At 47.7% G+C, this 27,545-nt stretch overlaps 2 protein-coding genes across 6 annotated transcripts in view; one reads left to right on the top strand and one right to left on the bottom strand.

Moving 5' to 3' along the window:
* The window catches only part of UBN1 (ubinuclein 1), a 34,308-nt gene extending 29,427 nt beyond the window's left edge, over positions 1 to 4,881 (top strand). For 3 of the 5 annotated variants that reach the window (XR_014713250.1, XR_014713251.1, XR_014713252.1), the window contains exons 18-19: positions 460 to 638; positions 2,496 to 4,881. Coding sequence is in view for 2 of the 5 variants with exons in the window: in XM_084640784.1 (XP_084496910.1) it covers positions 2,496 to 2,548 (53 nt within the window). In the remaining 3 variants the exon portion in view is untranslated. The remainder of the gene's footprint in view (positions 1 to 459; positions 639 to 2,495) is intronic. The other 2 variants (XM_084640784.1, XM_084640783.1) reach the window with 1 other exon arrangement.
* A 1,058-nt stretch (positions 4,882 to 5,939) lies between these two features.
* The window catches only part of PPL (periplakin), a 56,458-nt gene continuing 34,852 nt past the window's right edge, over positions 5,940 to 27,545 (bottom strand). Inside the window, exons 10-22 of the mRNA XM_084642276.1 lie at positions 26,391 to 26,513; positions 24,868 to 25,014; positions 23,058 to 23,209; positions 21,968 to 22,065; positions 21,142 to 21,299; positions 20,037 to 20,215; positions 19,815 to 19,953; positions 18,308 to 18,501; positions 16,965 to 17,115; positions 16,378 to 16,461; positions 15,452 to 15,568; positions 10,301 to 10,393; positions 5,940 to 9,584 (exon numbers count right to left, since the gene is read on the bottom strand). Of these exons, the coding sequence (XP_084498402.1) occupies positions 6,921 to 9,584; positions 10,301 to 10,393; positions 15,452 to 15,568; positions 16,378 to 16,461; positions 16,965 to 17,115; positions 18,308 to 18,501; positions 19,815 to 19,953; positions 20,037 to 20,215; positions 21,142 to 21,299; positions 21,968 to 22,065; positions 23,058 to 23,209; positions 24,868 to 25,014; positions 26,391 to 26,513 (4,299 nt within the window). The 3' untranslated portion in view covers positions 5,940 to 6,920. The remainder of the gene's footprint in view (positions 9,585 to 10,300; positions 10,394 to 15,451; positions 15,569 to 16,377; positions 16,462 to 16,964; positions 17,116 to 18,307; positions 18,502 to 19,814; positions 19,954 to 20,036; positions 20,216 to 21,141; positions 21,300 to 21,967; positions 22,066 to 23,057; positions 23,210 to 24,867; positions 25,015 to 26,390; positions 26,514 to 27,545) is intronic.

Genomic DNA, 27,545 nt, shown 5'->3' with positions numbered 1-27,545 from the left:
AAACCATGGGAGATCTGTGAGAAGCAGGTGACTTTCCTTCTCTGTCATTTTGTAATTAGAACAATAGCTGCTCTGGCTTGTGTGGCACATGGCAAAGCCACATAAAGGCAGTAGCATTTTATGGGTCTGGGAGCAGGGGGGAAGAGGGATACAGTCAGTGCTTGTAGAATCAAGATCCAAGTGTAGAGTGCTGTGCAAACACTGAAAGTGCAGCTCAGTCCTGATAGACGGCTGTTCCTGCTTTCTTAATCCTGGACAATGCCCCACATAACTCTATTAATGCAATTCAGTCCTGAAGGACAGTGCTTCCTGCTGCTGTGTTGCACACTTGAGCAATGTGCCACGTATGGGGGTGAGTGAGACAGCTTATTTTTGGTGGGCAAGGCCACTGGGGGTGGATGAACCTCTAGTTAATCTAGCCTTGTAACATAGCTTAGTATCATGTGATCTATCATCAAGGAATGTGTTCCTCTGCTGAGCAAAGGATATGGGCACTGTGCGTTAATGAGAACCCACATCAGTCCTCTTCCCCACTCCAACACCCAAGTCCTGGCTGAGATACAGTTTCTCTCCAATCAATACACAGTAGAGTAATCGATGTGGAGGAGCAGAGAACAGGGCCCACCTGTAGTGACTAGGTGGGTGAAATCAGTAAGCTGTATCTGTGATGTAGATAATGGAGGAGACAAAAACCTTTTGCTTTATGTTGTGATGATAAAACCACATCCTCTAGGGACCATTGTTTTTAATTAAGCAAATGTGTACAAAATGTATTCTGTGTGTTGCTAAGAAGAAATCTCCACTCTATCAAAAGAGAACTGGTGACTTGATCATGGTCTTACAAGTACCTACATGAGGAGAAGATTTCTGATGATAGATAGCTCTTTAACAGAAAGGCCTAATGAGATCCAGTGGCCAGAAGCTGAAACTAGACACTTTCAGACTAGCAATAGGTGGCACCCATTTTAACTGTGAGGAGTTAACCACTGGAACAATTTACCTACGGGTATGGTGGATTTTTTATCACCGTTGTCTTTAAATAAACATATATACTCTAGCTCAACCAGAAGTTATGGTCTTGATGCAGAAATCTTTCAATAAAATTCTATTACCTGTGTTATGCAGGAGGTCAGACTAGATGATTTCATAAGGGTTCCTTCAGGCCTTAAAAATCTATGAATCTGTGTGGTGGAATAAACTATGACAAACTCTATGGAAATAAATCTCCTTTCTGTTGGAGAGGAGCACCTCCTAAGACTGGGTTTCAGGGTAATGTAGCCATTTGAAAACTGTATAGTCTGCAGTGTGTTGGGATGTCTCTGCCGTGCTGGGAATTGATGGAATCCTAAATTAAAGTGTGTGTAACAGCTGTCCAAAAGCATCTGAGCAAATGGCATGCAGTGTGTGTTTGCCATTCTGTCATCAATTTGCATGTTGGTGGAAATGCACGTGTATTTCTCTCCCAGTGGTTGTTCTAACTTTACTTGCCGCGTGTTTTGAAAGAATCCGTGTCATGAGTCCGCTCTAGAATCAGCAAAACCCTCTTTGCCTTGGGGTGGCTAGTACAGGGTAAATTGTTAGTGCCCCATGCCCAATACCACTTCTGCCAAGCTATGCATTTCAAGTACACCAGTTCACGCCTTAGTTTGATGCTAGTGTAATCTCGATTAGAAACTTTCTACTTTCTTCAACTCTCTGTCTCTCTCTTGTCACTTCTCCTCTGTGGAGCCCCTTTTCCTTGCTCTACTTCCTCCTACTGTCCTTCTCCCTTACCTCTGGTGTTCAGACTCTGACTACTGGTGGTGCAGTGAGTTTCTTTGGGGCTATCGGAAGTACAAAAAGGTTCATTATAGTTGCGGAAATCCGCTAATTGCCAGGAACTAAAGTCCTATTTGAACTCTCAATAACTACAATTTCCAGATTGTCTGGGTAATCGGTAAAATCATGTATTTGTTAGCAAGTGCCCTTATCCATGGCTAGTTTGGACTGATGAAGAGAAAATAGCTTGCTAGACTAGCTGGCTAACAGCTCCCTCCTCCCAGCTACCTGCGTCTGTGGCCCTTGGTGATGCTTATGCTGGAAGGCCATAGAAGAGGTCTACTGCTTCCAGAGACCATGTAATATACAAGCACAATGAAGACCACTCCCAGTTACCACGTGTCCATGAAAATCTCTATCTTCCCCCAGCATCTTCTAGTCCAGTGCTTCTCAAGCTATCTGATGTGGGGGACCGGCAATTTTATTTTTCCAATGTGCGCGCAGATTGGCAGCCGATGGCTTGTGGACTGGCACCAGTCCACGGGCCACCACTTTGAATAGCACTGCTCTAGTCTGAATCCTTGGTGACCCAATAGCTTTTACATGCAATGGGATCTTGGCGCCTCCCAGCTGTGCAGAGAATCCTGTGAGGAGTTAACCACTGGAACAATTGGCCTAGGGGTATGGTGACACTGAAACTTGTTCCTTTTTTTTTTTTTTTTTCATTCTCTTTTCAGATGCGTCTCAGCTTCATGGCAAAGGGTCCAATGTGCAGCAGCGAAAATTGTGACGTCTGCAAGAGGGGAAGCTAATGCAAGCCCAGGACAAACCAAGAGGAGTCGGCCGTGAAGACTGGATGCAGATGCCCTGTTTTCCACCTGCTCTTTGTTTTCTTTTCCTGATGGCAGCTGGAGAAACTGAGTTGGCACTTTTGGTCAGTGGCATCCAGAGAGGAGCTCTGCAGGAAGTGAGCCACCTTGCGCCACACCCTGGTGAGAGAAGCACTTACGGCACTGTTTCACTGCTGCCAGTCCTCACGGGCAAGCGCTAGAACTTGTGGGCAACACTGGTGGGGCATCTTTCTTTCAAAAAGTCAAGAGCCTTGGTGGATTTCCCCCCACCTGTGTCTAGATCTGCCAAGTACCTGAGTTCAGTTACTTCCTTGGCTCCCCAGGAGAGTACATGAAAGGTGCTTATTCCTGCTTTGGATTGACTTGGATAACTCAAGCACTGCTAGGGCTTTTCAAAGACATTGACTCTGTCCAAATTTTTCAGTTGTGCTATAAAGCAGTGCTCAAGTTAGTTGGAGGACTTAGCACTTCCTTTATGGTGACTATCATGAATCGCCTGATATTCCCCTCTGGAAGAGAATGAAGACTCTTAGAGAGACATTTCTAGATGCACTCACGGACATTGAAATGCTTCTACATTTTTATTTCCTCTCAAGGGATTTTTTTTTGTGTGCTCAGTTTTATCATTACCTTTGAATGCATTGGATTGATTGGAACACTTCTCAGCATGTCACATGTATAGGAAGACATAATTCCAGTGCCTTTTATGGTGGAGCAAGAATGGACTAATAACATCCATTTTGGCCGTTTTTTGTGTGTGCACCTCAGTTCTTTTTTAATCACTCTGTATTTAATATGTATTCTGTTTTTATTTAATAGAGCTTTTTATGGTTACACATCAAAAGCTGCACTGTCTGGACTTAAATGGTGACTTGGCTACTTTAAATCCAGTACCAAATCTAGCAAGAGCACCAGTTCTTATCTGAGTTTGTGCAAGTGGGTTCCAGACCCTCCCCTAAAGCCATTCTTTACTAGGGTCTTCAATAATGATCTCTCTGGTGATCTAGATTAACAAAGGTCACTGATAATCAAGTGAATATTGCTCCCCTTGATGACTTCTGCACTAAAATCATTTACTTGTCAGAGCTGCAGCAATGGAGATCTACTCGGATCTGAGTGTATATTTTTAGCTTTAGCCCAGTAAGCTGATTTCAGTCTGTCTGCATGTCCCCTTTGATATGCCTGCATAGATTGAGGGGGCAGTCTGCGGTTCTCAGATCGTAAGCCCCATTGACTTGTAGTTGTGGTGTTGTGATCTCCCTTCTTTCAGGTCACCTTTTAACCAGATCTAATTTATCTGGACTTCAGAGATAGTAGCACTGCTCCATAAGTTATTCATTGGTATTTCAAATAAAAGCTTGCAGAATTCCTTCCTGTGCTTTGGGAGGGGTACTGAAATCAAGTAGGCCAGCCAATAGTAGCTCTAGTTTTCTCTATTTTTCGTAAGACCCAAGACACATGTTTGGAAGTGGAACTGATAAAGGACTTCTCAAGATCACTTCACTGTTCGTATTTTTCTTTAAAAATGCAGCTCAGAATTCAAATTTGTTTACAGAAAAGAAGATATTTCGAAGTTGTAGCAAAAGAGCCAAAGACAGAATTTGAGTTACTAAGATAGAGTACAGCAGTTATCGATGGACTCTGAGCAGTGGATGTCGCATGGTTCCCATTTAGGACCTAATCCTGAAAGGTACCAAGCACTTCAACTTCCACTGAAGCCAGTGGCAGCTGAAAGGGCATTCAAACACCTGGCAGGATCCCAGCCCTTAATGAGCAACCCAAGGTACTGGTTCCACTCCCTCTCTTTGCTTTCACTTTGGTGTTTCTGCTGGGATGCACATTTGTGTGTCGCAGCTGGAGCAGAATGCCCTCGTTTTAGGAATTTAGCAAAGCCTTTGCCTCAGGGAAATGTTTATTCGGTGGAAATTCTGTGGGATTTTTTTCTTTTTTCTTTACATGCTGTAATGAACGAGTGAATGAATTAAACCGCCATGGCAAGGCAGAAATATGGAATGAGATCACAAGCCCTGGGGAGCAGAGCATCTGGGATCTCTGTCTTGACTAGGCAACGTTAGCTGTTTTCTTTACGGTGGGGGGCGAGCCTCCCACCGGCACTTACTTAGTTTGGCAGTTTCTGTTGTGTGTAAGAGCTGCTATTTACTTTATTTTTGTTGTGAGTGTTGGGACTGTCTAGATGACAATGATGGGGGTGGTGTGAAAACTGTCAATCTTGTACAGAGCAACTGAATAAATTGTTTCAAAGTTTCCAAAATGCTCTTTTCAGTCTCAGTTTCTCTTCAAATGTAAATTGACTGGAAGATCATCTTAGTGACTGTATTGCTGCCTCTTACCACTCATTGGGTCACTAATTATTAGTATGCATTTTGGCCAATGCTTTGTAAATGACCAAGTCCTTTTAAAATACGGCTGTAACTCTTAAATTGCCATTGCAGTAGAATGACACCTTCTTACTCAACAAACCTGTTCCTGTGTGTGTTACATCTGCTGGGAGGGACCATCCTTTTAGCTTAATAATGGTGACCTAAGGCCCAATCTAGCTCCTGTCATTGTCAATGGTAAAACTCTCTTATTGACTTCAGTGGGAGCAGGGTTGGGTGTAAAATAAATTTTTAGTGCTCTTAGCCCTACAGAGTAGAGTCAGCAGAGCTCCAGCAAAGTGAGCAGAACTCTGTACCAGGTTCCAATCACTTACACCTGTGTAAGTTTCTTAACAGCAATGGGATTGCACAAGTGGCACTCGGACATTATTAAGATCACACCCCTGTGGGTATCACTAAGGGCAGCATTTGGCCTGCAGAACCTTTACTACCCAGGAGGATCCGTTAGGTGGGAAAAACCCAGCTTGCCTTTCAGCTCCCAGACTGAGATTGCAGGAAAAGCTTTTCCACTTGTAAACTGAGCACACAGGGTCAGGAAATCCATGATGCAATAAACATGGAACCTCACAGGCGCTCTCTTTAGTATCCTTTTTGATAGCAGAGCTGCATGGTAAGGTAGAAATTCCGAAGCTCTAACCTGAAAGCGAAACTGGCCTGTAATTCGCCTTTTCCAGTAGCTGCAAGGGTCAGGACAACGTACCAATGATCAGCTGCATGCCTTCCTTGCCAGTAAACTTGACCAACAAGCAATTTGTGTTTTTTCCAAAGATATAGGTACAACATTAACATGCACGTTTCTTATATTAAAAAATAAATGTAAGTGTTGGGTGAAAGGTCACCTTTGATTCTGAAATTTGGGTTCCTTTAAGGTATTAGATCAAAAGGCAGGCATCAATTTAAAAAGGAAAAATAAACTGATTTAAACCACCGCATTTTTATTTTGTACTATAAATAGAATTTCCCCATATTTCCCATTCCCTTACACAAATAAATGATACATATAGCTGAATGTGTAACATTAGTCAGTAAAATATCGGTATGAGTGGCTTTTAACCATGAGGTAAGCACGACCGTTCAGAAGGCACCTCCGCATTAGGTTACAGTAGCATTTACTACATAATATTGACGTCTCTTTACATGTTTCTGGTGATGTCATATGAAAATACCTCCTTTTAATCTAGGAATTACTGTATCAAATTACAATTCTTTTTGTTCCCCCTCTCCTTTGGCATTAGAGGCACTGAGGTGACAGAAGTCCGTCTGAAACAGCTTTGATTAGATGTGAGTATCATGACTATGAATTAATATATAAATTTCATTTTTTGTGCACTTAGCTGCCTTTCTCAGATGAAGATACCATCATTCATTCCACTGTATATAATGATAGTGTCTCTCTAGATTTTCATACAGGTGGGTGGCTTACTAGGCTTCCTCTGCTATTCTGGGTGGTCTTGACCTTTTGTCTCTTTCCAGTGGCTCTTTATACAGCTTTGCGGTACCCTCTAGAGAGAAGTTCATACTTGACATAAAAACAAAAAAGGAATGTGCTGAGATATGCAGCCTTTTCTCAGTTGCTAAATTTGAGAGCACATGTTAATAAACAACTTCAGACTTGAAGATGATTTTGTTTGTTTTCAGTTGGCGTGAGTACCTAGGTAAGGTTGTAATGGGGAAGGAAAGATTAATGTAATGTTGACAAATGCATTTTCCACCTCTGGCGTGGCAGTGCTCTTATGCAATGGATGCAGCAAGCAGCATGACTTCATGGCAGCCTCATGTTGGACCATGCAAAGGCTATAGCATTTCGGAAGACATAAAGGATTTGCAGCAATCTGGAATTGTAACAAGTGGTGCAGCTCTGAGCAAGCTGCTGTAAGAAAAGTTTCAATATAGAGTTGAGGGAACATTGTAATTACTTCTTCCCAGACACCAGTACTGCCAGCTCCTGGATGGACATTTCCTTGTTTAGGTAACGATCGTACTGAGCCATGGTTAACTTTCCACTCTTTAAGGCATCCTCAATGGAGAATTCTTTGCCAGTCTTCCTGTCGAGGATCATGGAGGACTCCCCACTAGGTCCCTTTATTGAGATCTCTTCCCAGTCGCATTCCTGGCCCTTCAGCTTGACGAACAAGCTCCATTCGATGAGGCCAAGTTTGTGAGCTTCCTCTGGAGACATCTCCTTCCCAGTGTCGGGGTCTATGACCACAATGGAGCGCCGCAAGTGGTTCTCTCTCTGTTCTCTCTTGATGGCCACTGTCTTGAGGCGGTTCTGAAGTTGCTTAATCTCTGCATCTTTTTCACTGGATAACTTCTTGAGATCTTCCAGCTCTCTCTCCAAAGTCTGGAATCTGGAGTCCAGAGTCACCCTGCTGTCAATCTGGGTCATGTTTCGTAAATCCTGAGCTTCCGTTGCTGTGAGCTCAATCTCGGACTGTAACCTCCTTGTTTCCAGCAGAAGATTCTGCTTTTCTAGGTGGAGCTTGTGGTTTTCCTCCCTCAAGAAATCTAGCTCCTTGGAGGATTTGGAATTGTTGAACTCCACCTCAGATAGTTTGGCCTCGAGGCGGTTGACATTTGCATCCAGCTCCCTCTTACGCCGACTCTCCTCCTCCAGGTTGCTCTTCAGCTTTTGAATCTCGTATTCGGTGTTCCCTTTATCCACTTGGATGCTCTCTGAAAAGACTACTTTCTCCTTTACCTCCATCTTCTCCAGCATGAAGAGTTTCTTCCTCAAGGCTTCCAGCTCAGCCTGCAGGACTTGTCTTCGGTGCTTCTCTTCCTCCAGCTCCAGCTTGAGGAGAGAGTGTTCTTTCTCTTGCTGTGGGTCTTGCTGGAGGATCACTTTCTGTTTCACGGTTACTCTCTCCGTTGTCTCCTTCTCCTGCTGTTCCAGCTCGTTCAGCCTGACCTTCAGCCTCTGCACCTGAAATTCAGCCTCTCTGCGGGCCTGCCTCTCTTTCTCGAGCTCCTCCAACTGACGCTCCAGCTCAGATCTCCTCTGTTGCAGCTTGCGTAGCTCTTCCCGCAGGGAGTCTATCTGCTTCAGCTCACTCTCAATGCTCTGAGAGAAGGAGTTGATCTCTGCTTTCAAGGCAGGATCTTGCTCAAACTTCACCACTTCCTGCTGGACCACTTTCTCCTTCACTTGTGACAGTTCCTCCTCTTTCTGTCTGATCTTCTCTTCCTGGAGCAGCCTCTCCCTCTCCAAGTCAATCTGCTTCTTTTGTTCCTCTGCTAGCTGAGCTCTCAGGGACTCCACTTCCCCCCTGGTCTTGGGGTCTTCCCGGTACTGCAGTATCTCTTGGACGACTTCCTTCATCTGCACTTGAGGTTTTGTGTCTTTCAAGGTCTGAATCTCTTGCTTCAGCTGGTAGATCTCCAGATCAGCTCTCTCAATCGCTCGGGTCCTGTCTACAATTTCTTCCCGGAGTCTCTGCAATTCCTTCTTGGTCTCAGGATCGGTCTTATACTTAATGACCTCCTTGATAATGTCTTTCACCTCCACCTGTCCGCTTCTGTTTCTCAGGTAAGCCAGCTCATTCTGGCAGCTCTTCAGCTGCTCTTCCCCACCTCGGTATCTCCTCTCCTGCTCCACCAGCTCCAGACGAAGGTTGGCTACTTCATTTTCAGCCTTGGGATCTGGGCGGACTATCTCACGTACTTTTTCTTGGACGACCACCTTAGCATTCTCCTCCTCCAGGACCTGGATCTTTCTGAGCAGCTCATCCTTCTCCCTCTCATTGGAACGGCCCTTGGACTTCTCGTCTTCATACTGGCGTCGGAGCTCGTTCACCTCCCTCTCTGTTGCCAGGTCTTTCTCCACCTTCAGCACCTCCTTGACTGTGATCTTGCTCTCTGCAATGGCCCGCTCCTTCTCTAGCCGTTTCATCTTGTCCTGCAGGTAGCTGAGCTCCTCCTCTTGTTTCTGCCTCAGGGTGCTCTCCCTTTCCTTGTTCTCTTGCAGCATTCGGAACTCCGCCTCCAGCTGAGGGTCATTCTGCAGCTTCACCACCTCCTTCTCAGTAACCTTCTCCTGCTCTTTGTTCTTCTCATCAGACAGCACGGTGATTTGGTGGCGCAGGAGCGTGACCTCATTTTCTCTGGTTCCTTCCTGCCTCTTGAGGTCCTCCAGCTCTTCTTTCAATTTCAGGATTTCATCCGCTTGTGCCTTGTCCTGCTCAATACGCAGGACCTCCTTAACAATATACTCCTGGCCCCCTTCCCTCCTCTCATGCTCTAGGGCTCGCAGCTTCAGATTTAGGGCCTCCAGCTCATCCTGTAGCACCTGGTTCTTGCGTTGCTCTTCTGCCAGGCTTTGCTGCATTTTGTGGCAGCTCTCATCCAGCTGAGGGTCAGGCACTTTCTTCAGCAGTTCCTTCTTCAGCACAGTTTCCTGGGGCTTCTGTTTCTGTAGATGGAGGATGTCGTTCTGGATGGTTTTGATCTCCCCCTCTAGCTGCTGTCGACGTAGACTCTCGTCATCCAGCTCTTTCATTATTTTCCAGACTTCCTCCTGCGGCCTCTCGGACTTGCTAGTCTGGACAGACTCCTGCATTACTTGTACCTCTGGCTGCTGTCAGTGAAATAAAGAGTGCATGGTAAGGACAACCTTTCTTATTAGCAATCACTACTTGGTGTACCTATCTTCCTTCAGCAGCAAAATGGTAAAACTACTGTGGGATAACTTCAAACTCTAATGGAGAGATCCATTGAAAATGATTGAGTATTGTATATTAGCAAGTCCATGTCCTTCCATCGAACTAGTGCATGGGTTCTTAACCACAGGTCATGACCACCCCATCTTTCTCATACTACCCCATGGAAAATGTGTCTGGCTATGTGGGAAAGGGATCTGTGGGTGGTGCTCATATGAAAAAAGTTGAAAACCATTCAACTAGTGCATCCTAAGATTTACATAACACTCCCTCACACCAAATCAGGAGTGTAATGAAGTCATTGGGTGGGCTAGATTGTTCTTGATGGGTGGGCTCAAATTGGGTTCCTTCTGGGTGATGATTTCCAGGATGTGACACATTAGCTAGCTCTATTTCTAGTTGGTGAAAAACTGTGTGCAATTCTGCTTTATTAAATATTCTTGTAGAATAAATTGCTTAGCATAAAGTTAATCTACTTTAACGTATGCATAAACCTCCAAAATCCTTCATTGTGGTGCAGATGTGACCATCACCCAGCAGCTGTGATTTTAAGAGGAGGCACAGTGCATGTTTTAGAAGGTCAAGCTCCTAGTTTCATCTCTAGCTAAATCAATTCCTGCTATTCATCAGTTACCTGCCTCAGGAGATTCTGGGCAAATTCCAGGTTCTGCAGCCTCTGTTTATTGACAGCATTAACTTCAGTGAATTTAGCAGCCAGAATTGCTTCCTGTGAAACGGAAAGGCGTTCAGAGAAGGAAGTGGAACCAGAGCTGTTAATCAAGACTTTCTGAATAGAAACAAAACAAATGGTTACATGCAGGACAGGTAGGGAAGTGTATGGCAGGGCAACTGGCTTTTTTCTCAAAACCTTCCCTCTTACTGTGATCTTGTGTTGTGGGTTCTGTTCGAGAGGTTCCATGCACAGAAGTGGAGGTTGCTTACCTGTAACTGAAAGTTCTTTGAGATGTGTATTCCATACATGGGATACGCAAGCGCACGATGGGTCTGTGCGTAGAATTTCTTGGAAGCAATGTCTGTTGGCCTGCATATGCTCCATAGCTCTCCTTGTGCTCCCAACTGAGGGCATAATGTGCGGTGTGGGCTGTCGCCTCTCCAGTTTCCTATTCTTATGACAGAGTAATGAATTCCCGGGTGAGTGAGTAGTGGAATACAGATTGGGGCCATGCGTCTCAAAAGACTTACCTCCAGTTACAGGTAAGTAACCACCATTTCTTCTAAGTGTGATGGTCCCTTTGTGTATTCTACATGTGGGAGATTAACAAGCAGTAGTCAAACAGGTGGTGGGTGTGAGGATGCAGAAATGATAGCTGACTGCGGTACTGCTGTCCTCATAGCCATATCTGAAGTCAATGACTGTTCCAGGGCATAATGTCTCGGGAAGGTATGCAAGGAGCTCCAAATAGCTGGCCTACATATCTCTAGTATGATTGTCTCTCAGAGATGCAGCTGAAGTAGCTTGTCCCCTGGTGGAATGAGCCTTTACCCCTTTGGGGGAGAGGAGAGGGAAGGGGAATACCAGCTAGTTGGTAACAAAGGATAATTCAAAATAGATCTCAGATTGTAAGTCTCTGCCCAATATAGGTTGACCTCTTGATCACTTTGCTGCGGAAATAAATATAGTTTAGATATCTTTCTAACCTCCTTTGTTCTTTGCAGATAAAAGGCTAAAGTCCTCCGAAGATCCAGAGCATGCAATCTTCTCTTCAGAGGCATGTGATTTAGGAAAAAAATACAGATAAGTGGATGACCTGACTCATAAACTACCTTGGGTATGAATCTCGGGTGGGGGCATAGAGACTTTTCCTTTGTAGAAGGTAGTATACTGTGGGCCCACCATAAGCTCTCTCAGTTCGCTGACTCTTTTGGCTGACATTATAGCTATCAGAAATGCCATCGTCCTAGACAGATGGGTCACAAAGCATGTGGACAGTAGCTCAAAGGGAATCTTAGTGAGAGATGATAGAACAAAATTGAGGTCCCAGGGAGATGCAAATTTCACCACTGGAGGAAAGGATCTGAAAATCCCTTTCAGAAATCTTGATGTGATGTGGGTGTACAGATCGTATGGTTATCCATTGGAGGATGGAAAGCGCTGACTGCAGATATAATACCTGAAGACTTAAGGGTAAGTAGATACTCTAAGATGCAACGACTCCTGATTTGGGTGTGCGAATTTGCCCCCGTGTTGCATTAGAACAGGGGTCGGCAACCTTTCAGAAGTGGTGTACCAAGTCTTCATTTATTCACTCTAATTTAAGGTTTCATGTGCCAGTAATACATTTTAACGTTTTTAGAAGGTCTCTCTCTATAATAAGTAACTAAACTATTGTTGTATGTAAAGTAAATAAGGTTTTTAAAACGTTTAAGAAGCTTCATTTAAAATTAAATTAAAATGCAGATTTTATCAGTTTAGTGTGATCCTTGCCCTTGCTTCTCCTTGCTGAGTTTTCCAATGTCTGGCATGTATTTGGATAGTTTAAGCTGCACACAGGCTTCTGAGTGATCAGTTGTTAACCAGCTCCGAGAGGGATAGAGGACAGATTTCGTGTGTGAAAATATCTGTTCACACAGGTATGTGGATCCAAATGCTGAAAGCATTGCAAATGCAGTTTTCTTCACAGTTAAATTTCACTGGCAGGGACATTCAGCAGGTCAGAATAGAGGCCCCATGATCTCTCTCGGTAGCTTTAAGTGCACTCCGCAGATCTCCAAACTTTGATACCCACAATTCTGAGCTTTTTAACTGAATGAGCTGTATTTTGAAATCTTCAACATCCATCCACTGAAATACAGACAAATCCAAGTCGCTTTTGTTGAACTTCTCAGGTTTAATTAGAAAAGAAAACGTTGGGCCAAATTGCTGGAAATCTTGAAATCTGTCAGAAAATTCTGATTCCAGTTCTTGCATGTACATTCCAATCTCATCAACACTGACAGTGCAACGTGTCGCTAGCTCTTTTATGTGTTGGAAGTAGCAGAAAGTCGAAGTTCAAATATCCCGAGGAAAAAAACTTCTAGTTTTACAACAAATGCCTTCCAAGTTTCATAAAGATCCAGAACCGTTTGCCCTGCACCCTGGAGATGGAGGTTGAGCTCTTTTAGGTGAGCAGTGATGTCAGTAAGAAACATGAGCTTACACCGCCATTATTCATCATCCAGTTCAGGGTAGTTTTGTCCTTTTTCCGACAAAAAGGCCTTGATTGCATCAAAACAGTTTATAAAGCGCACCAAAACCTTGCCACAACTTAGCCACCAAATGTTGCTGTTAAGTGAAATGAATGGACATCTAACTTTGCTTTCTTAGGAGCTGACATTTTGTCAAATGTACACCTCAACTTACAGAGGGGGAAAAATCGTGACAGACGGCATGCACAACATCAAATGCAATGTGCTGTTCCACATGATGTGATCGTGATGTAAGCAGCAAATCAGGACTTTATCCACAAAGGAATTGGAAGGAAAGCATAGCCTAGGCAACCCTTCCTTGACATCAGGAGGACATCTCCCAATGAGTCTTTGCCCAGGACTGCTCTGGAGCAGTACTGAGGAAGCTTCCAAAAGGTCCCAAGCTGGCATTCCCCATTGAGCGAAGACGTCACTGAGAACCAAATCGTGAATCTCCCGTTAGTGGCTTTCAGGAAAGTGTCTTCTCAGACAGTCCACTAGGGAATTTTGCACCCTGGGTAAGTACGATGAAGCTGCTGATAACCACTGTAAATTATGTACATTCTGGTCTCCCAAGGTGTCCAGATGCCCTGTGCCTTGGGAAGGTCCATGTGCACACCCCAACCCAAGAGGGGGACATTGGCAATGGTGGGTGCCTCGGGTGTTGGTCTGAGGAAAGGGGCACCTACCTGAACCTTTTCTGGTTTTGTCCATCAGACGAGAGAGTCCCAATTCTTGGGCAGAATTGTGACCTTGTCATTTATGATGCCATTCTCCGGGGGGTACACTGAGAGAAGCAAGGCCTGTAGGCATTCTAGATGTAGCTTGTTGAACGGCATCACGTGTGCACGAAAGCCATGTGGCAAAGGAGGGAAAGGCAAGTTCTGAGTGACATCCTGGGTCTGAGAGTGACCTGGTTATGAAAGTGCTCAAATGTTTTGAGAGGTAGATAGACTCGACTACGGTACGAGTGTAACGTGTTGCCCCTATGATGTCTATGCTCCTTGTGGGGCTGAGCAGAACACGGGTTGCCCTGTGGACCTCCTTGTCGGAGTTGACTCTGAGAAGTCAGTCATCAAGGTACGGGAAGACTGTAAATCCTTCTCTTCTCATCTAAGCAGCCACAACTGGAAAAAACTTTGTAAACATGCTGGATGTTGTGGCCAGACTGAAGGGGAGAACTCTGGATTGGTAATGGTCTTGGTTGAAGAGGAACCTGAAGAACCTCCTATGGGCTGGCTGGATATCCGTATGAAAATACGCATCTTTCATGTTGAGGGCTGCGAACAATGTCCGGGAATATAGGACCTAATAGGAACAGTGAACTTGGATGGGGGAGAGCAAAGATGTACGTCTCCCTGGAAGACATCTCCAACCATCCTGGAGTATGAGGAGAGTCCATTCCTGGAGCCTCTCTGGTCACCCTTTGGGGCCACATTGCTATCTGAGTTCCTGAAGTGGATAGAAGCACTACGAGCTATCTATACCTCATCTTCACCACCGGCGCAAGTGCTGGAACCATAGGATTCATACCCTTGCATGCCGCCGCCTCCTTGTCAAGAAGATTTAGTTGGAACTGAAACCTTAGTACCCATGCACACTGGCTCTCTCGACTCTGATGGGGTCAGGGAGGGAATCCCTTCTTTTTGGGACTGGCATATTAAGGACAAGTCCCTTACTTTCCTGTAAAGCCTTTTCTTTAGGCTTATCAGACTTAGCCTCTGTTCCCAAGCTTGTGCTCAGGGAGGCACTGCCTGCTGAGGGGAGTGAGGGAGATGAGTCTCTGATCCACATCTTATTGGGGCTTCATTGCCTTCTCCAGGAGGTGTTTTCTGAGTCTGTTCCCGATCCTCATGAGTTCTGGGGAGAAGAGAGAGGCAGATGCTGCACTTGTTAGAAATATGAGCCTCAGCCAGACAGCAGAGGCAGCGTTGATGTTTGTCATTCACAGAAGAGGAACGAGGGCAGGAAACAGTTTTTGAATCCTGGGACCTGGGCATAGTCAGCCTGCACCACCCTTTATATCCTTGGTTGGGAGCATGAAAGCTACAGCACCCGTGCGGGCCAGCGGACAGCCATTGCGTATTCTGCATGTGGAGTACCAAGAGGGGCCATCGCTCAAAGAAGAACAATAGTTTCCCTTCCTGCAACCTGCTCTACCAAATGTGTGTAACAGGTAGGACAACTGGGGACTCATGTGGGCAACTTCAGCTACATGGTGCAATATACGATGAAGGATGAGCTAAGATAGCCAAACAGTGGGTTATACAGCTATGAAGTAGCTTGAAAACTTGCATGGTCTTTGCGTAGTATCTATAGCTTACACCAAGAATTTTAACCCCTAAAACCTGTCCTTCCAGCTGAAAGTCGTGTTGGGGGAGATTTCACTGGAACAAAGTGCAGGCTCAGGTACTTTTTTCTCACCCTTCCCAAAAATCTTTGGGATGCTAGATAATTGATCCATTAATGGTGCTGAAGAATTCCCAACCCTGAATGAGGCTGAGGTCACAGAAGTGAAAATCATCGTCCTTACAATCACTGATGGCTCCTCAAAGTCATATCCCAGCCTTAGCCTCTCTCAACCCCATCACGGCTTTACCTCTTCTTTCACTTTGGCAGCTGGAGACTGGAGTCTGGGTCTCTTGTTCATGTAGCCATTCCGTCCATTTTCCAGGTCGAGAATGGATCGTAACTTCTCTGCTTCCAGTTCATAGTCCTGCAGGAGAGTGGTGGTGATAGAGAGGTGAGGATGCAGGTCCTCCTGACCTATGCGCCTCACTGCTTGTGAATGGACCCAAACTTTCACCTGTCTTTACCCCAACCCTTGGTCGTCTTTTAAGTAACTAATTTAGAATGATGGGTCTACAACAACATCAGTGAGACCTTTCTATCTCATTGGGAATTCCAGTTCAGGCATTGCCTGTCGTGTCTACCCTGCTAATGCACCTTCGTGGTTGTATTGCGACTTCCATATGAAGTGCTTTAAAGCCACTTATCTTCAAGAAGGGAGAATTGACCCCTTTACATACAGGGAAACTGAGACAGATGTTAACTGACGGGACAAAGGCCACAGAGGGAGTTGCTGTGAGAGCAGGGATTGGAACTAAGCTGTCCTTACCTCCCCCATCCTTTTGCTCCATCACTGGGCCGCAGTGGTTTGTTTTTGGCAGCCATTGCTATCCTATCCCCTATTTCGGTTCGGGAAGGAATTTCCCCCCGGGTCAGACTGGCAGACACCCTGGGGCGGTGGAAGTTCACCTTTCTCTGCTGCCTGGGGCATGGGTCACTTGCAGGTTTAAACCAGTGTAAATGGTGGATTCTCAGTAACTTTTGAAGTCTTCAAACCATGATTTGAGGACTTCAATAACTCAGCCAGAGGTTAGAGGTCTATTTCATGAGTGGGTGGGGGAGGTTCTGCAGCCTGCAATGTGGAGGAGTTCAGACTAGATGATCATGATGGACCCTTCTGACTTTAAAGTCTGAGTCTATTGAAAACGCCTCTGGTGACAGAATCACACTCCTTACCTTCACTGCCTGCTGGTACCGCTGGGCATCAGCGGAGACTTTCTGTACCTCCTGCTCCTTTTGTGCAATATCACCCAGCAGCGTCTATAAACAGACAAACGGCACAGGAAAAGCATGAACCAAGCAGTATGGCATTTTAGGGGGCTCCAGTTAAAGCTACACCTAGGGGATGGTCTGAATTCTTTTCTTTGTTTCCTCAATTCTCTGAACATGATTTGAATGGGTGCAGCTGCCCCTCACCTATTTTCTGGCTCATTGGAGGGTTCTCCTCCCAGTGGGACATGTCCCCTGCAGGGTAGTACTCATGGGCAAAGTGCAGTAGCACTGAATAATTCTGTATTAAGGACGGCACTAGATTTCAGATTGAGGTGGATTTCCAGTGCCCTACCTCTGTATTAGCTAAGCAGGAACTCTTCATCAAACAAACAAGGACATATTTACCCCCACTCTATCCTTAACCCCTGTTGTAGCCGCTGCTGGCATCTCCCCACGCAGCAGTCCTGATCAATGTTGGTGACTCTGAATGTGAAGTGTGGGGAAGATGTTGAGGCTCCCTGCAGTATGTGTCTCAGAGGAGAAGGAATTACCATTTGGTTCTTCAGCTTCGTTTCCACTTGTTGGATGTTGTCCATCTCCTGCGGCTCATAATTCGGAATGTTACAAAGAAACTGGTTGACTTCATTGTAGCCGGAGCGATAGGTGGAATAGGATGATTTTGCTTTCTGCAGGGTCCGAGATCTGCAAGGGGGATATGAGATGTAATACTTCCCAAACTAGTACAGTTTCTGCAAATGTCTCTGGCCCCACCCCTCCCACAGACACAAACTTGGGGCCTGAGTTTCCCCCAGGAGGAGTCGTCTTCTGCAGGATCCTACGTAGTATTTCCTAGGAGGTCTTTTCTTCAGGTCATGTTAAAACATGCTGTGGTTTTATACTACTCCTTCCTCTGCTTGCAGGTCTAGGTCAGGGTGGAGCGTTGTGAAATTCAGCTGTGCTGTATATAACAAAGCACTCCATACAGGGCCCATCTCTCCCGGTCTATTATGGACCCCAAGCACCAACAGTTCGTCAAACTACACTATGATTAGCTCGGAGGATGCGGTGGAATCCACGGTGACACTGGAATATAACTATTGATAGGCATGGCAGCGTACAGTGTGCCAGCCCAAAAAGTGTCTGTGTCCTGAGAATCTTAGAATCCAAAGATGTGCATGCAATAGAGCACAGACCCGACTAAGTCAAAGCAAGCAGTGGGGTGGGGCCAGCATAGGCAGTGTCATTGCCTAGTTGGGTATTAAGGGAATCATTGGGTGGTGGAGTATGCGGCCAGCAAGTGCTTGGAGGTTATGTCAGGCGTCTGGCACAGTGTGAAGGCGGCTGGGTAGTGGAGAGTGGGTGAAAGAGGAAGGGAGTGCGAGTGGAGTGTAGGTAAAGGAAGCAGAAGGTGGATAAGGACAAATACATGCAAAGCTCTGAAGGGGCTTGATCTTGATGTGGAAAGGAAATGAAGGCCAGTGAAGGGAGGACACGTAGTCAGAGGCAGGAGGGAGAGGCTGTGCTGGAGGGGAATTCATTCATCCTTCCTTCAGCCCTTGTGGAGAAACTGGTCAGTCTTATAACAACTCCAGTCTCCACTAAGAGAGCGCTTAAGTGCCAAAGGCCATCCAGATCTGCTCAGCCTACCCATGCTGAAGAACCATCCATGCCTCCTTCCCTAGACCTGTAATGTCAAACTCCCATCAGCTCTAGATGCATCCATGTTGATCAACCATCCCTGTATCCCTAGGGACCATATTGCAATTCCTCCAGACTTGATTCCATTCCTATCAGTTGTATTCTGTTGTAAAAATCCATGTGCTAGGAGACAAGGGACTCCCTCTCCTAACCTATATCTCCAGTGCTCAGCCAACAGCCTGTCCTGGAGTCTCACCTGTGGTCAATTTGCTTGCTGAGGTTGTTGAAGCGCTGGTTGAGTTTGTGGAGCTCAGCTTCCTGGCGTTCGAGGTCAGGGCAGTGCTCCTGAAAGCGGCTGGCAAGGGTGGTGGAGCACGTCTTTGTTTTTTGCAAATTCTGCTCTGCCTCATTAAGCAGAGACTTCTTGGACTGCAGCTCCACGCCCATGGCCTGGAATGGGAGTAGGAGAACAATAGGGTTGTTAAATCCTAGGCTTTCACCAAGTATCTCTCCGACATAGCTTAGCTGCGGTTCTAGCTTTAAAGAAAGAAGTTCGCTGATCATTCATGAGTGTTCCTTGCATTCCTACTCCTCTAACCCTTTCACCCCTGAATTCTTTGCTACCCCATCCAATTGCACCCACATCATGACTCATAGGGTGAGGGGCATGGCAAATATTACTTCAGCTGATGTGATTAAACCAGTTAGGAAAGGCTTGGCTCGGTGCAAAATTTCGTCGGTATGCAGGATCCGTCTTTTGATCTGAGTGATTGACTGCTGCCCAGCCCTGCAAAGACCATGGATGCAAAGCAAGAAGGAAGAGTGCTCAGCCTGCTTCCAGTGAAATGGGTGTGGTGCTCTGCATCAGAATGCCCTTCTGTTCTAGCAGCACCCAGCATCGGCATTGCGGGCGAGGTTAGAGGATGGCCAGGCTTGTGCTAATGCTACAGATGGTGCTGTGTCCTGGCTGTGGAAGGGTGACACTCAGGCCCCAGGCCTGGGGATTCTAGACAAAGGCTAGGAGCCATCCAGTAGATCTGTTGGGGAGGAAACCACTTCTCTCTTATTCTGACTTCCCCCTTTTCTTAATTTTTAAGGTAACAGTGTTTGTGAAAAGTGCTGAAGATTTAAGTCCTTCGTCCCTGTCACTGCAATAGCTTTTGCATGCTTACCTGCACCCTGTTCCTGAGAGACACATCTAGAGGCTGTCAGGCATCGGCCCATTGAGTTCTTGGCCTTTCCATTGAGCTTACCCACAAGGATGCAGATTGGGATAGGTGACTTTTCTGACGGATACCCATTGACTAGGACCTAGAGGTTGCTACTCAGCTGTGTGGTCCCTGAGCAATTCTATCATCCGAATTCCAGTGGTAGCCCTATAGTCAAGTCAGTAGTGCCTGCCAGGCATTAGAATTTTGGCTTGGTGAGTTAGGAGGCACTCATTTAAGGGATGCACATTGGTGGCAATGAGGCAGGGACCATCCCCCTGCATGAGCACCTTGTGCTGAGAATCCCTTGTGCTCCAATGAAGTCTGTACAGAGACCACCCACTGTCAAGCAACCTCCTGTCTCAGGACTGCTGACACATTGATGAAAATGGAACGAGTCCAGGTCTTTTCTCCACCTTTGTTGAAGATCATCTCCACTAACCCATTGGTGTTTTGGTTGGTCCCTTGAGCAGACACCTGGGCCAGGTTTTCTAGTGTGTGTCTGTTTATTGAGCATGTTGATAGGTTAGAGAACTGGTTGAAGAAACCACTTACCAAGAGCTCCTCTTTCTTATGATCTAGGGCCCGCAAGTCCTCTGGCACAGTATCCTCTGTCACCAGTTTGTTTTCATATGCAGACAGCAGGTCTCTGCCTTGCTGAAGGCTCTTCTCAAGGCGATTGGCCACATCCACTCTGTAAATACAAGAAGCATGTTACTGCATTCCCCTGCCACCACTGAAAAGTCTGGATTAAGCCCAGTGGGAGCTATAACATACTTTTCCTGGGCAGCACCGAGCAGTTGGACCACTTGGTCGTACTTCTTCTTAGTGTCCTCTACCTTGTTCCTCAACAAGGTGGCATTGCCAGTGTTGGGCACTGTGTCAATAAAAGCCTCACACTCCTGGATCTTCTTTGCTTTTTCAGGCTCGATGCAGCGGACCTCATTGGAGATGTTCTGCAATGAGAAGAAAGTCCTTACAGACACTGAACAGGGCTCTAGCGACTGGATGACGAACAAGGCAGCAGCAGGGAGGTTTGCACTGAGGCAGGCCCCCTGTTCCAGATATGTGGGGAGGATTTTGTGCCAGGTGGGTCTCAGCCTGTTGAGACAAGGTGATGTTTCTTGAGGGCACTGAGGATCAAACAGCAGCATAGTTGCTCCAGGATGGCATTTCTTTGTAGGATCATGCCATTGTGATGCAGGGATGAAACTGCAAACTGTGTTAAGGGTTTTGGACCCGAGCAGCCAATATTCCCTCATCCACCCTATTTTAATGTTCAAGACTGTGTCCCCTCCGTTCACTCTACCGCTATCCCACTCGTATTCTCTCTGTACACTGAGGCCCTTAATGAATAGCCCCTAGCTATGTTATGGCCATTTTATCTTACTAGATGTTTCCTTTCTGACTGCATCATGGTGGGAAGAGAGATCTGAATTTCCTGCCAAGACAATGGCAGGGGTCTCATCACTCAGAGCAAGAAGGTTGGCTTGCTTTGTATGTTCAAGGAATCTGCCAGGGCTGTTAATGGAAAAGGAGAAGCCATCTAATTGCATGCAAGCAATGATGCTTTTGGGAGTTGGTGCATGAGGAACAATTGCATCTAAGAATAGTGACATTTTGGTACCTTCCCTTTTCTTTCCTAATACAGGGAGAGGGGTTTTATGGAGTTAGGCTTGCAGCTGTGCATTGGCAGCCATGAGGTTGGTAGCTGAATAAACAGACATTCAAATGATCCTTTTATAGTCATAGGGTGATTCTCTAGCTGGCTTTTTTGCTGTGGTGTTTCCTGTGCCAAGGTTGCTTTCATGTCTCTTGCTACAGTAATTAGCCTATGAAGTGGGCAAATGACCTTCCCTATCTTCTTCTCCATGTCCGTTACCTTAAGGTCCTTTGAGCGCTCAGCACTGTCCTGCACTGCCCGGCTGTGCTCCAGTGGGGGGCGTAGGTTTGCTGTTATTGCCTTCTCCTGCTTGTCTAGGTCGCTGTTCACTTTCTCCAGTCCCGCTAGCAGCTGGCGCACCTGTATGGATGCAGCGTCTAGATAACCAGAGGATGTTGAGTTAGAGGCCATGGGAAGTAGGGGCTGGGGTTAGACCCAGACACACAGAGAGAGAGAGAGAGAGAGGGAGCTGGGTGAAAACCAAAACCGCAGCTCCTACTACCGCAATCCTGCCCCCAACCCTTGGACCTTTGGGCTATTAGAAATCTGCATCTTAGCTTGGTGGCTCCAGTCTGTTTCTTGATGTTGCTCCATGGCCAGCATGAAAAAAGCCATTGCAGGAGGTGCTTCACCATGCACAGCTGGGGTCCATGATACAACTGAGGCACAGAGACTGAGTGACCTGCCTGACTCCCTGTTCCAGCAATGCCATCCCATTATTTCCGTGAGAAGAAAATAAGATGGTCACTTGTGGTGGCTGTGGCAACTACTTTATCCCATTTTACCTTTGAAGAGAACAAAAGTGCTGGGAGCTGTCAGACATCCATATAGCTGACTACAGAGCAAACTATCTTCCGGCAGGATGAAGAGAAGGAGAAATCTCTTGCAGGTCCTGGCCAAGAACATATGGAGGACCAGGTGACCCAAGAATGGAAGCCAGAGCCCACTGCCACCGGTTCCAACTGAACTCCCAATATTCTTTGGTGCTCCTGACCCTAGGACTCTGCAAAGGCTTTGTCAAAAGGATCCAGGTATGAAGACTCACCTCCAATGCCATCAGCCTTCAGCCTTTCATAGCGTTGCTGTAATGCATTCTTGCTGCTGGCTGTTTTCTGCTTCACACTCTGATACTGACTGGCAATGCTATACAATGAGACAGTGTGTGAATTGAGGTTAGGGCCTGTTCCTTCACCCTTTCAGTGTCATATGCATCCAGTTGGCCAGTAACATCAGGACTGTCACCCATGTGCCATCGAACCTATTGTCCCTGCCATATGAGAGAGCATTTCACCATAACCAAGGGACTTCTCCTACTCACAAGGGTGCATCTCCCTCTCTGGACAAAGCCCTGGATGGTGGTAGCATGACCCAACCACTGTTGTTCAGCTGCACTGAGCCCCTAAGCGTGGGCAAAGCTGGTGTCCTTTCCAGTCCCCCTGCAGAGGAAGTGGAGAAAGGGGCTGCCTTGAATTGCTTTCTGGCAACCCGGCTCTGGTGCTGGTGGATGGGCAGAGCAGGGCTGCTGGGTTCTGGAAAGAGCCATTTGCTCCTCCTCTGACAATAGCAGGGTTGCCATAAGGTGGAGACTTGGAGGGCTGTGAGGGGAATATAGGACAGTCCCACTAACATTGCTGTGTCGAAACAGTCCCTGAATCTGCCTGGCTGGTGTCTGTATTTGTAGCACTAAGTGTGAATGGTCACACAGCACATTTGAATTCTGGTCACGTGCCACCTGATGCATGCTGGGCATACTCTAAGAAGCTTCTGCAGCTCACAAAGTGCTTTATCAAGGAGGGTCAGCAACCTTATCTCCATTTTCCACTGAGAGAGAGCAGCCTTGACCACTGAGGAGCTAAGTATATTTAATAGCTTCTTGTTGCATTTCTCTCTCGGGACAGGAAGGGTTTAGGTTTCAGAAAAGCTAGGAGGACAAACTGCCTTGGTCAGGCCTTAACCCTAGAGCGTGGCCCAGTGAAGCACTTTCCACCCCTGTGGATTCACTTCCATGATTCCGTGTTGCTTTGGTTCCGAAAGAGCAAAGTGTTACCCACGTGTGTCTTAGGCACAGCAGGAAGGAGAAGCTCCAGTCACACCCTAGCTCAGGCTACACTGAAAAGGGACCTGACTGCACGTACTTGTCAGTGAGAGCTAGCGCTTCAGGGTCTGTGGGAGGAATCATGAAGCAGACCCCTGGGATGTGGATCTTGTTTCCTGAGTTGTCTGTTACATCCCAGATGTCACCGTCGTTCTTAGTCAGGGTGTATCGGGCTCCACGGGTAACCTGGCCCTAGGGCAGAAATCAGTCACAGCTGCCAGTCAGTTAATAACTACCACCACTCTGGTCTAGTACATGCATGCCTGGGACACAGGCCCGGGTGGGGCCCTGTCTGGCCAACCTGGCTAACACACAGCCCTACAGCTTTTCCCAGGCAGGCATGTGTTCCCACCCCCGCCATCAGGTGGGTAGTAGAGGTTCTTACAGAAAATACAGCGTGTTCCCCTTTGGGGGACCCACTTGCCTGCTGGCAGGTTATAGATCAATGCACATACAGAGCTGCTAGCACCATCCCAGTGTCCAGGCCCTAGTACGAGCAGCCACACCACCACCATCTCTGCAATCCTCAGAGTACCTCTGTACAGCCAGGGGTGTGTTGAGGTTCCTTCAACAAACTCTAAATGGCCACAGCGAGCCTCAGGCCCCTACCCTTCCCTGGTCCCTCCTCTGCTTGCTAGCAGGAGAAACGGCCTTTGGGTCTAGCTGCTAATCTCATCTGGATGTGGGATGGGTTAGATACAGAGTGCTTATCTTCACACCCTGTGTGTGGACCACATAAGCCTCTTTGGGATACCACCTCCCTTAATCCTCCCAGTCCTGCTCCCGCCCCCTGCTTGCATCACTTTACAAGGGATGGTTACACCAAGGAAACTCCATTGTGAGGATGGGGTTGAGGCAGCACAATGCAAATAAACTCCTTTAAAGGGGCTAGTTGGGGCTGGCAGGCTCCAGCCCTGCCTTTTGTATCGGTGCTGTTCCTTGCCTTCCCTAAGGTGCAGGCTTGTGGCTCCGCCATGGGTAATCTCTCTCCCCTGCTCTAACTTAGCCAGATTGCTTTGCTTCTGTCATCCTGTGCACTAGCTCCTCCAGCATTGCTGTCACACGGCACTCAGCCAGGAGCATGTGCAAAGGATCATGGTGGAATTTATATTAGCAAAGGGAGACAGAGAAGTGCTTGGGGGTTGAGTTTAATTAGTCACAAGGTGCCTGCGCCCCGTTATTATCCTGGACTGGGCAACAACCACCAGGAAGAAGAAAAGGAGGACTTGTGGCACCTTAGAGACTAACCAATTTATTAGAGCATAAGCTTTCGTGAGCTACAGCTCACTTCCTCAGATGCATATCGTGGAAACAGTTTCCACGATATGCATCTGAGGAAGTGAGCTGTAGCTCACGAAAGCTTATGCTCTAATAAATTGGTTAGTCTCTAAGGTGCCACAAGTCCTCCTTTTCTTTTTGCGAATACAGACTAACACGGCTGCTACTCTGAAACCACCAGGAAGGTGCACAGCTTCTAAATGTGACAACAGCCAACCTGGGAGTGCTCCACAGGCTACAGGTCAAGGAGGCTCTAACTTCAGGAGGCTCCTTATACAATGTAGCGTCTTACTTGAATCCCATAGAGTCTCTGTAGGAGAAATGACCCTCAAGGCTAGTTATGTCTGGCTGCTGTCACAAGCCACAGTCGTGCCCCGCCACATCTCCTCTCTTTTCCGGGCAGGGCCAAGGCCTTGGCCAGAATAAGTTATATTTTAATACCTAAGCACCAGGAAAACTCTCTCTCTTAACCAGGTTCCCATTGAGTGGGAGGCATGGAATGGGTGAGCCATTTTCCCTGCAGTGCCCCCGCCCCGTAGCCCCAGGATCCGGTTGTCGGAAGAAAGGTTTACCTCCTCGCCTTCGTAGTCACAGAGTGCCTCCACAGGGATGGGCTTGAGCGGGCTCTCCCGGCGGTACTTCAGAGGCAGCACCTGCAGGCTGTGCGTCTGCAGGGACTTCACCACTGCCTCATACTTGTCCAAGGCCTTCTCCTGGTCCTAGGGGGAAAGGAAAAGCCATGACGAGGTGGGAGGTCTTAAAATGTGCCGCTGCCACCCGTGGACCACCAGAGGGCTGTGCATGTGGCATGTTGGCCATGGAAGGGAGACCTTTTCCGCCTGAATGGGCCATGGAGACAGCTGCTGGGCCAGCCTGAAATGCTCCCTCGGGCCCTGGCTGGCGGAGCTGATTTGTAAAGCCTGGACATCATCTCATCTACTCTGGCCCTTTTAAAAGAGATGTTTGGTGTTGAATATTCACACTGCAAAATGTGAAGAAATAGGAAAATGTTCTCCTCAGCGGTGATGCCTTCCCTTCGCAGAGGCTGAGGTGCTGTTCAAGTCTCGGTCTCCTGCTGGCATTTCCCATTTCCACAGGCAAGCGGCGCTACTGTTGCCCATGGGCACTGAGTGGAGGGTGTGAGCAACCTGAAGGGGAGAATGCGCTTGTCTGCTCTTTCCTCTCCTTAACTGCGGTGGGCCATTGCCACAGCCACAGCGGAGATGTGCAAAGGAAATGCTTGTGATATCAGCAGGAGAGGGGAGCTTGTCGGGGGGAGGGAACGAGAGAAGGAACACATATGAACTTGTCTTTGTTATTTGGCATTCACTAGTAACACAGACATTGAGGGTTTGTGTAATAAGTGAGGTGTGACAGCCAGGGGCCCAGTGCCTCCTAGGGAGACAGTGGGGTGGGACCAGTACAAATGCGGCCACAACCAGTAAACTTCTCTAAGGACATGTCCTTGACCAATGATCAGAAAGAAAGTTTGCTCACTGCCCAGCACCTTCCCCACCCGGGATCATACGCTTACCCCCAGCCCCCAACACTTGGGACCAGCATTGAACCAGAGGCTGGAGAGGGGTTTGGGGGCATGGGGAAGAAGGAGGGTGGCTGGCTGCCTGCACTGGGGTGGAGGCATGTCTATTACTGCGCGTGTTGGCTGTGCAGCGCTCTGGCCTGGGAGCAGCCCAGTTGCTCTGCCTGTCTTTTCCCTGGGTGGGTGGCTCTGTGGACGAACATTTCCCTCGGGTGGTTCTGCCAAGTCCCATGACGATCTAATGAGGCTCCCAACCTGAGCAAGTAGGAGTGTGATGGGAGAATCCCAACAGTTCAGCCCCATGCTCCCTCGTCTCGTCATGGAAGATGTAGTAGGATGCCAAAGGGGAAGACGGGGTGTGGCCAGCACAGAACAATGAACAGGTGACTGCAGAGGGACAGAAGTGTCCAGGCCTTAGTGCCTGCCATGGGCAGAGACTGGGCAGCCCACCCACCCGCTTGCACCCTTCTAGGCAGCACCTGCTCTGATGCCACAAAGGTTCTTCCCATCACCAAGGCCAGTGTCATGCTCTTCTGTTATTGTGCTGCTACTCACATCCAGCTCCCTGAGAAGCGACTCTAGCTGGTATCTGTCCTTGAAATCAGGGTTGTATTTCTGGTCCAGGTCTGTGTCCACCTTCTTCAACAGCTCCTGGGCATCCGTAGCATTCTTTTGGAACTGCAGGAAGGCCAAGCAAGACTTGTTTAAAAGAGAACCCCCAGCTGGCAGAGAGATCTGACCCCTGCATGGGCTAAGGACAGGTGGGTGCTGTGTCCTCTCTGAGCCTGCCGGGGGCCCGGCCTGTGAGGCTGGACCAGGGCCGAGTGAGCCCCAGGGTAGCAAGGCGCGTGGGGGTGGGGTGGTTCCTTTGCAGCCTCATCCAGCACTTCCTCTGCTCTGCTCAATGCTCGTTGGGGGTGGTTGAGAATTTGGCTCTGTCTTTTCATGTCTCCACAGTGTTGGGCTGATGCCCTTTGGTACTAGGCTGGAGGAGTCTTGCAGGAAGAGACCCAAGTGCCCTGCAGCCCCTGAGCCACTTCTTCTCAGTAATCCCCCCGCCCCCAAGGGGAAGACACATGAGCATCCCTCCTGTCTGTTTAAACATCCCACCATGGATCATTCCTCCGGGTGTTAGCACACCTAGGCCCCTGCTCTTGCTCTGCCTGTCCCCATGCTCGGAGTGTCTGCATGGCCCCATGCAGCGCCCCATGCCATCAGGCCATTCTCCGGCAGGGAAGCAGTGAGGGCCGGGTTCAGCCCCTGCCTCCAGCCAATGTGGAAATATCACATTGGGATTCCTCCAGCACTGCCCTGCCCCACCTTAGGGATGTGGGGAGTGGCTTGATTGTTGAGAGGCAGGACAGCTTAGGACTTGCTCCCCTCACCATGCAGTGTCGGGGACCAGCCCTGAACCTGCATGGCAGTGATCACCCTGGGGGAGGTGCGACGTGCCTGTCTGAGACACACCCTCAGGAACGGATACCACCCCCTCATTTCCCATCTGCACTTGCTCTGTCCCTCCCTCCCTCAACTGCTTCTCTTCTCAGGGCCCTCTGGAATGTGTTCTTCCCTGTTCCCAGTCAAGCCCAGAGTTCCTGGGCACAAAGGTGTTGAGGGCTCTGGGAACTGAACTGCTCCCTGGGGTGGAAAAGGGAATTCGGACAACAGAAGGCAGTAAATGAACCCCTCAACCCCTTTTTCATGCTTGAG

Source organism: Lepidochelys olivacea, assembly GCF_965140295.1.
Source record: "Lepidochelys olivacea isolate rLepOli2 genome assembly, chromosome: 10".
NCBI lineage: Eukaryota > Metazoa > Chordata > Testudines > Cheloniidae > Lepidochelys > Lepidochelys olivacea.
This window is presented reverse-complemented; position numbering and strand designations above follow the sequence as displayed.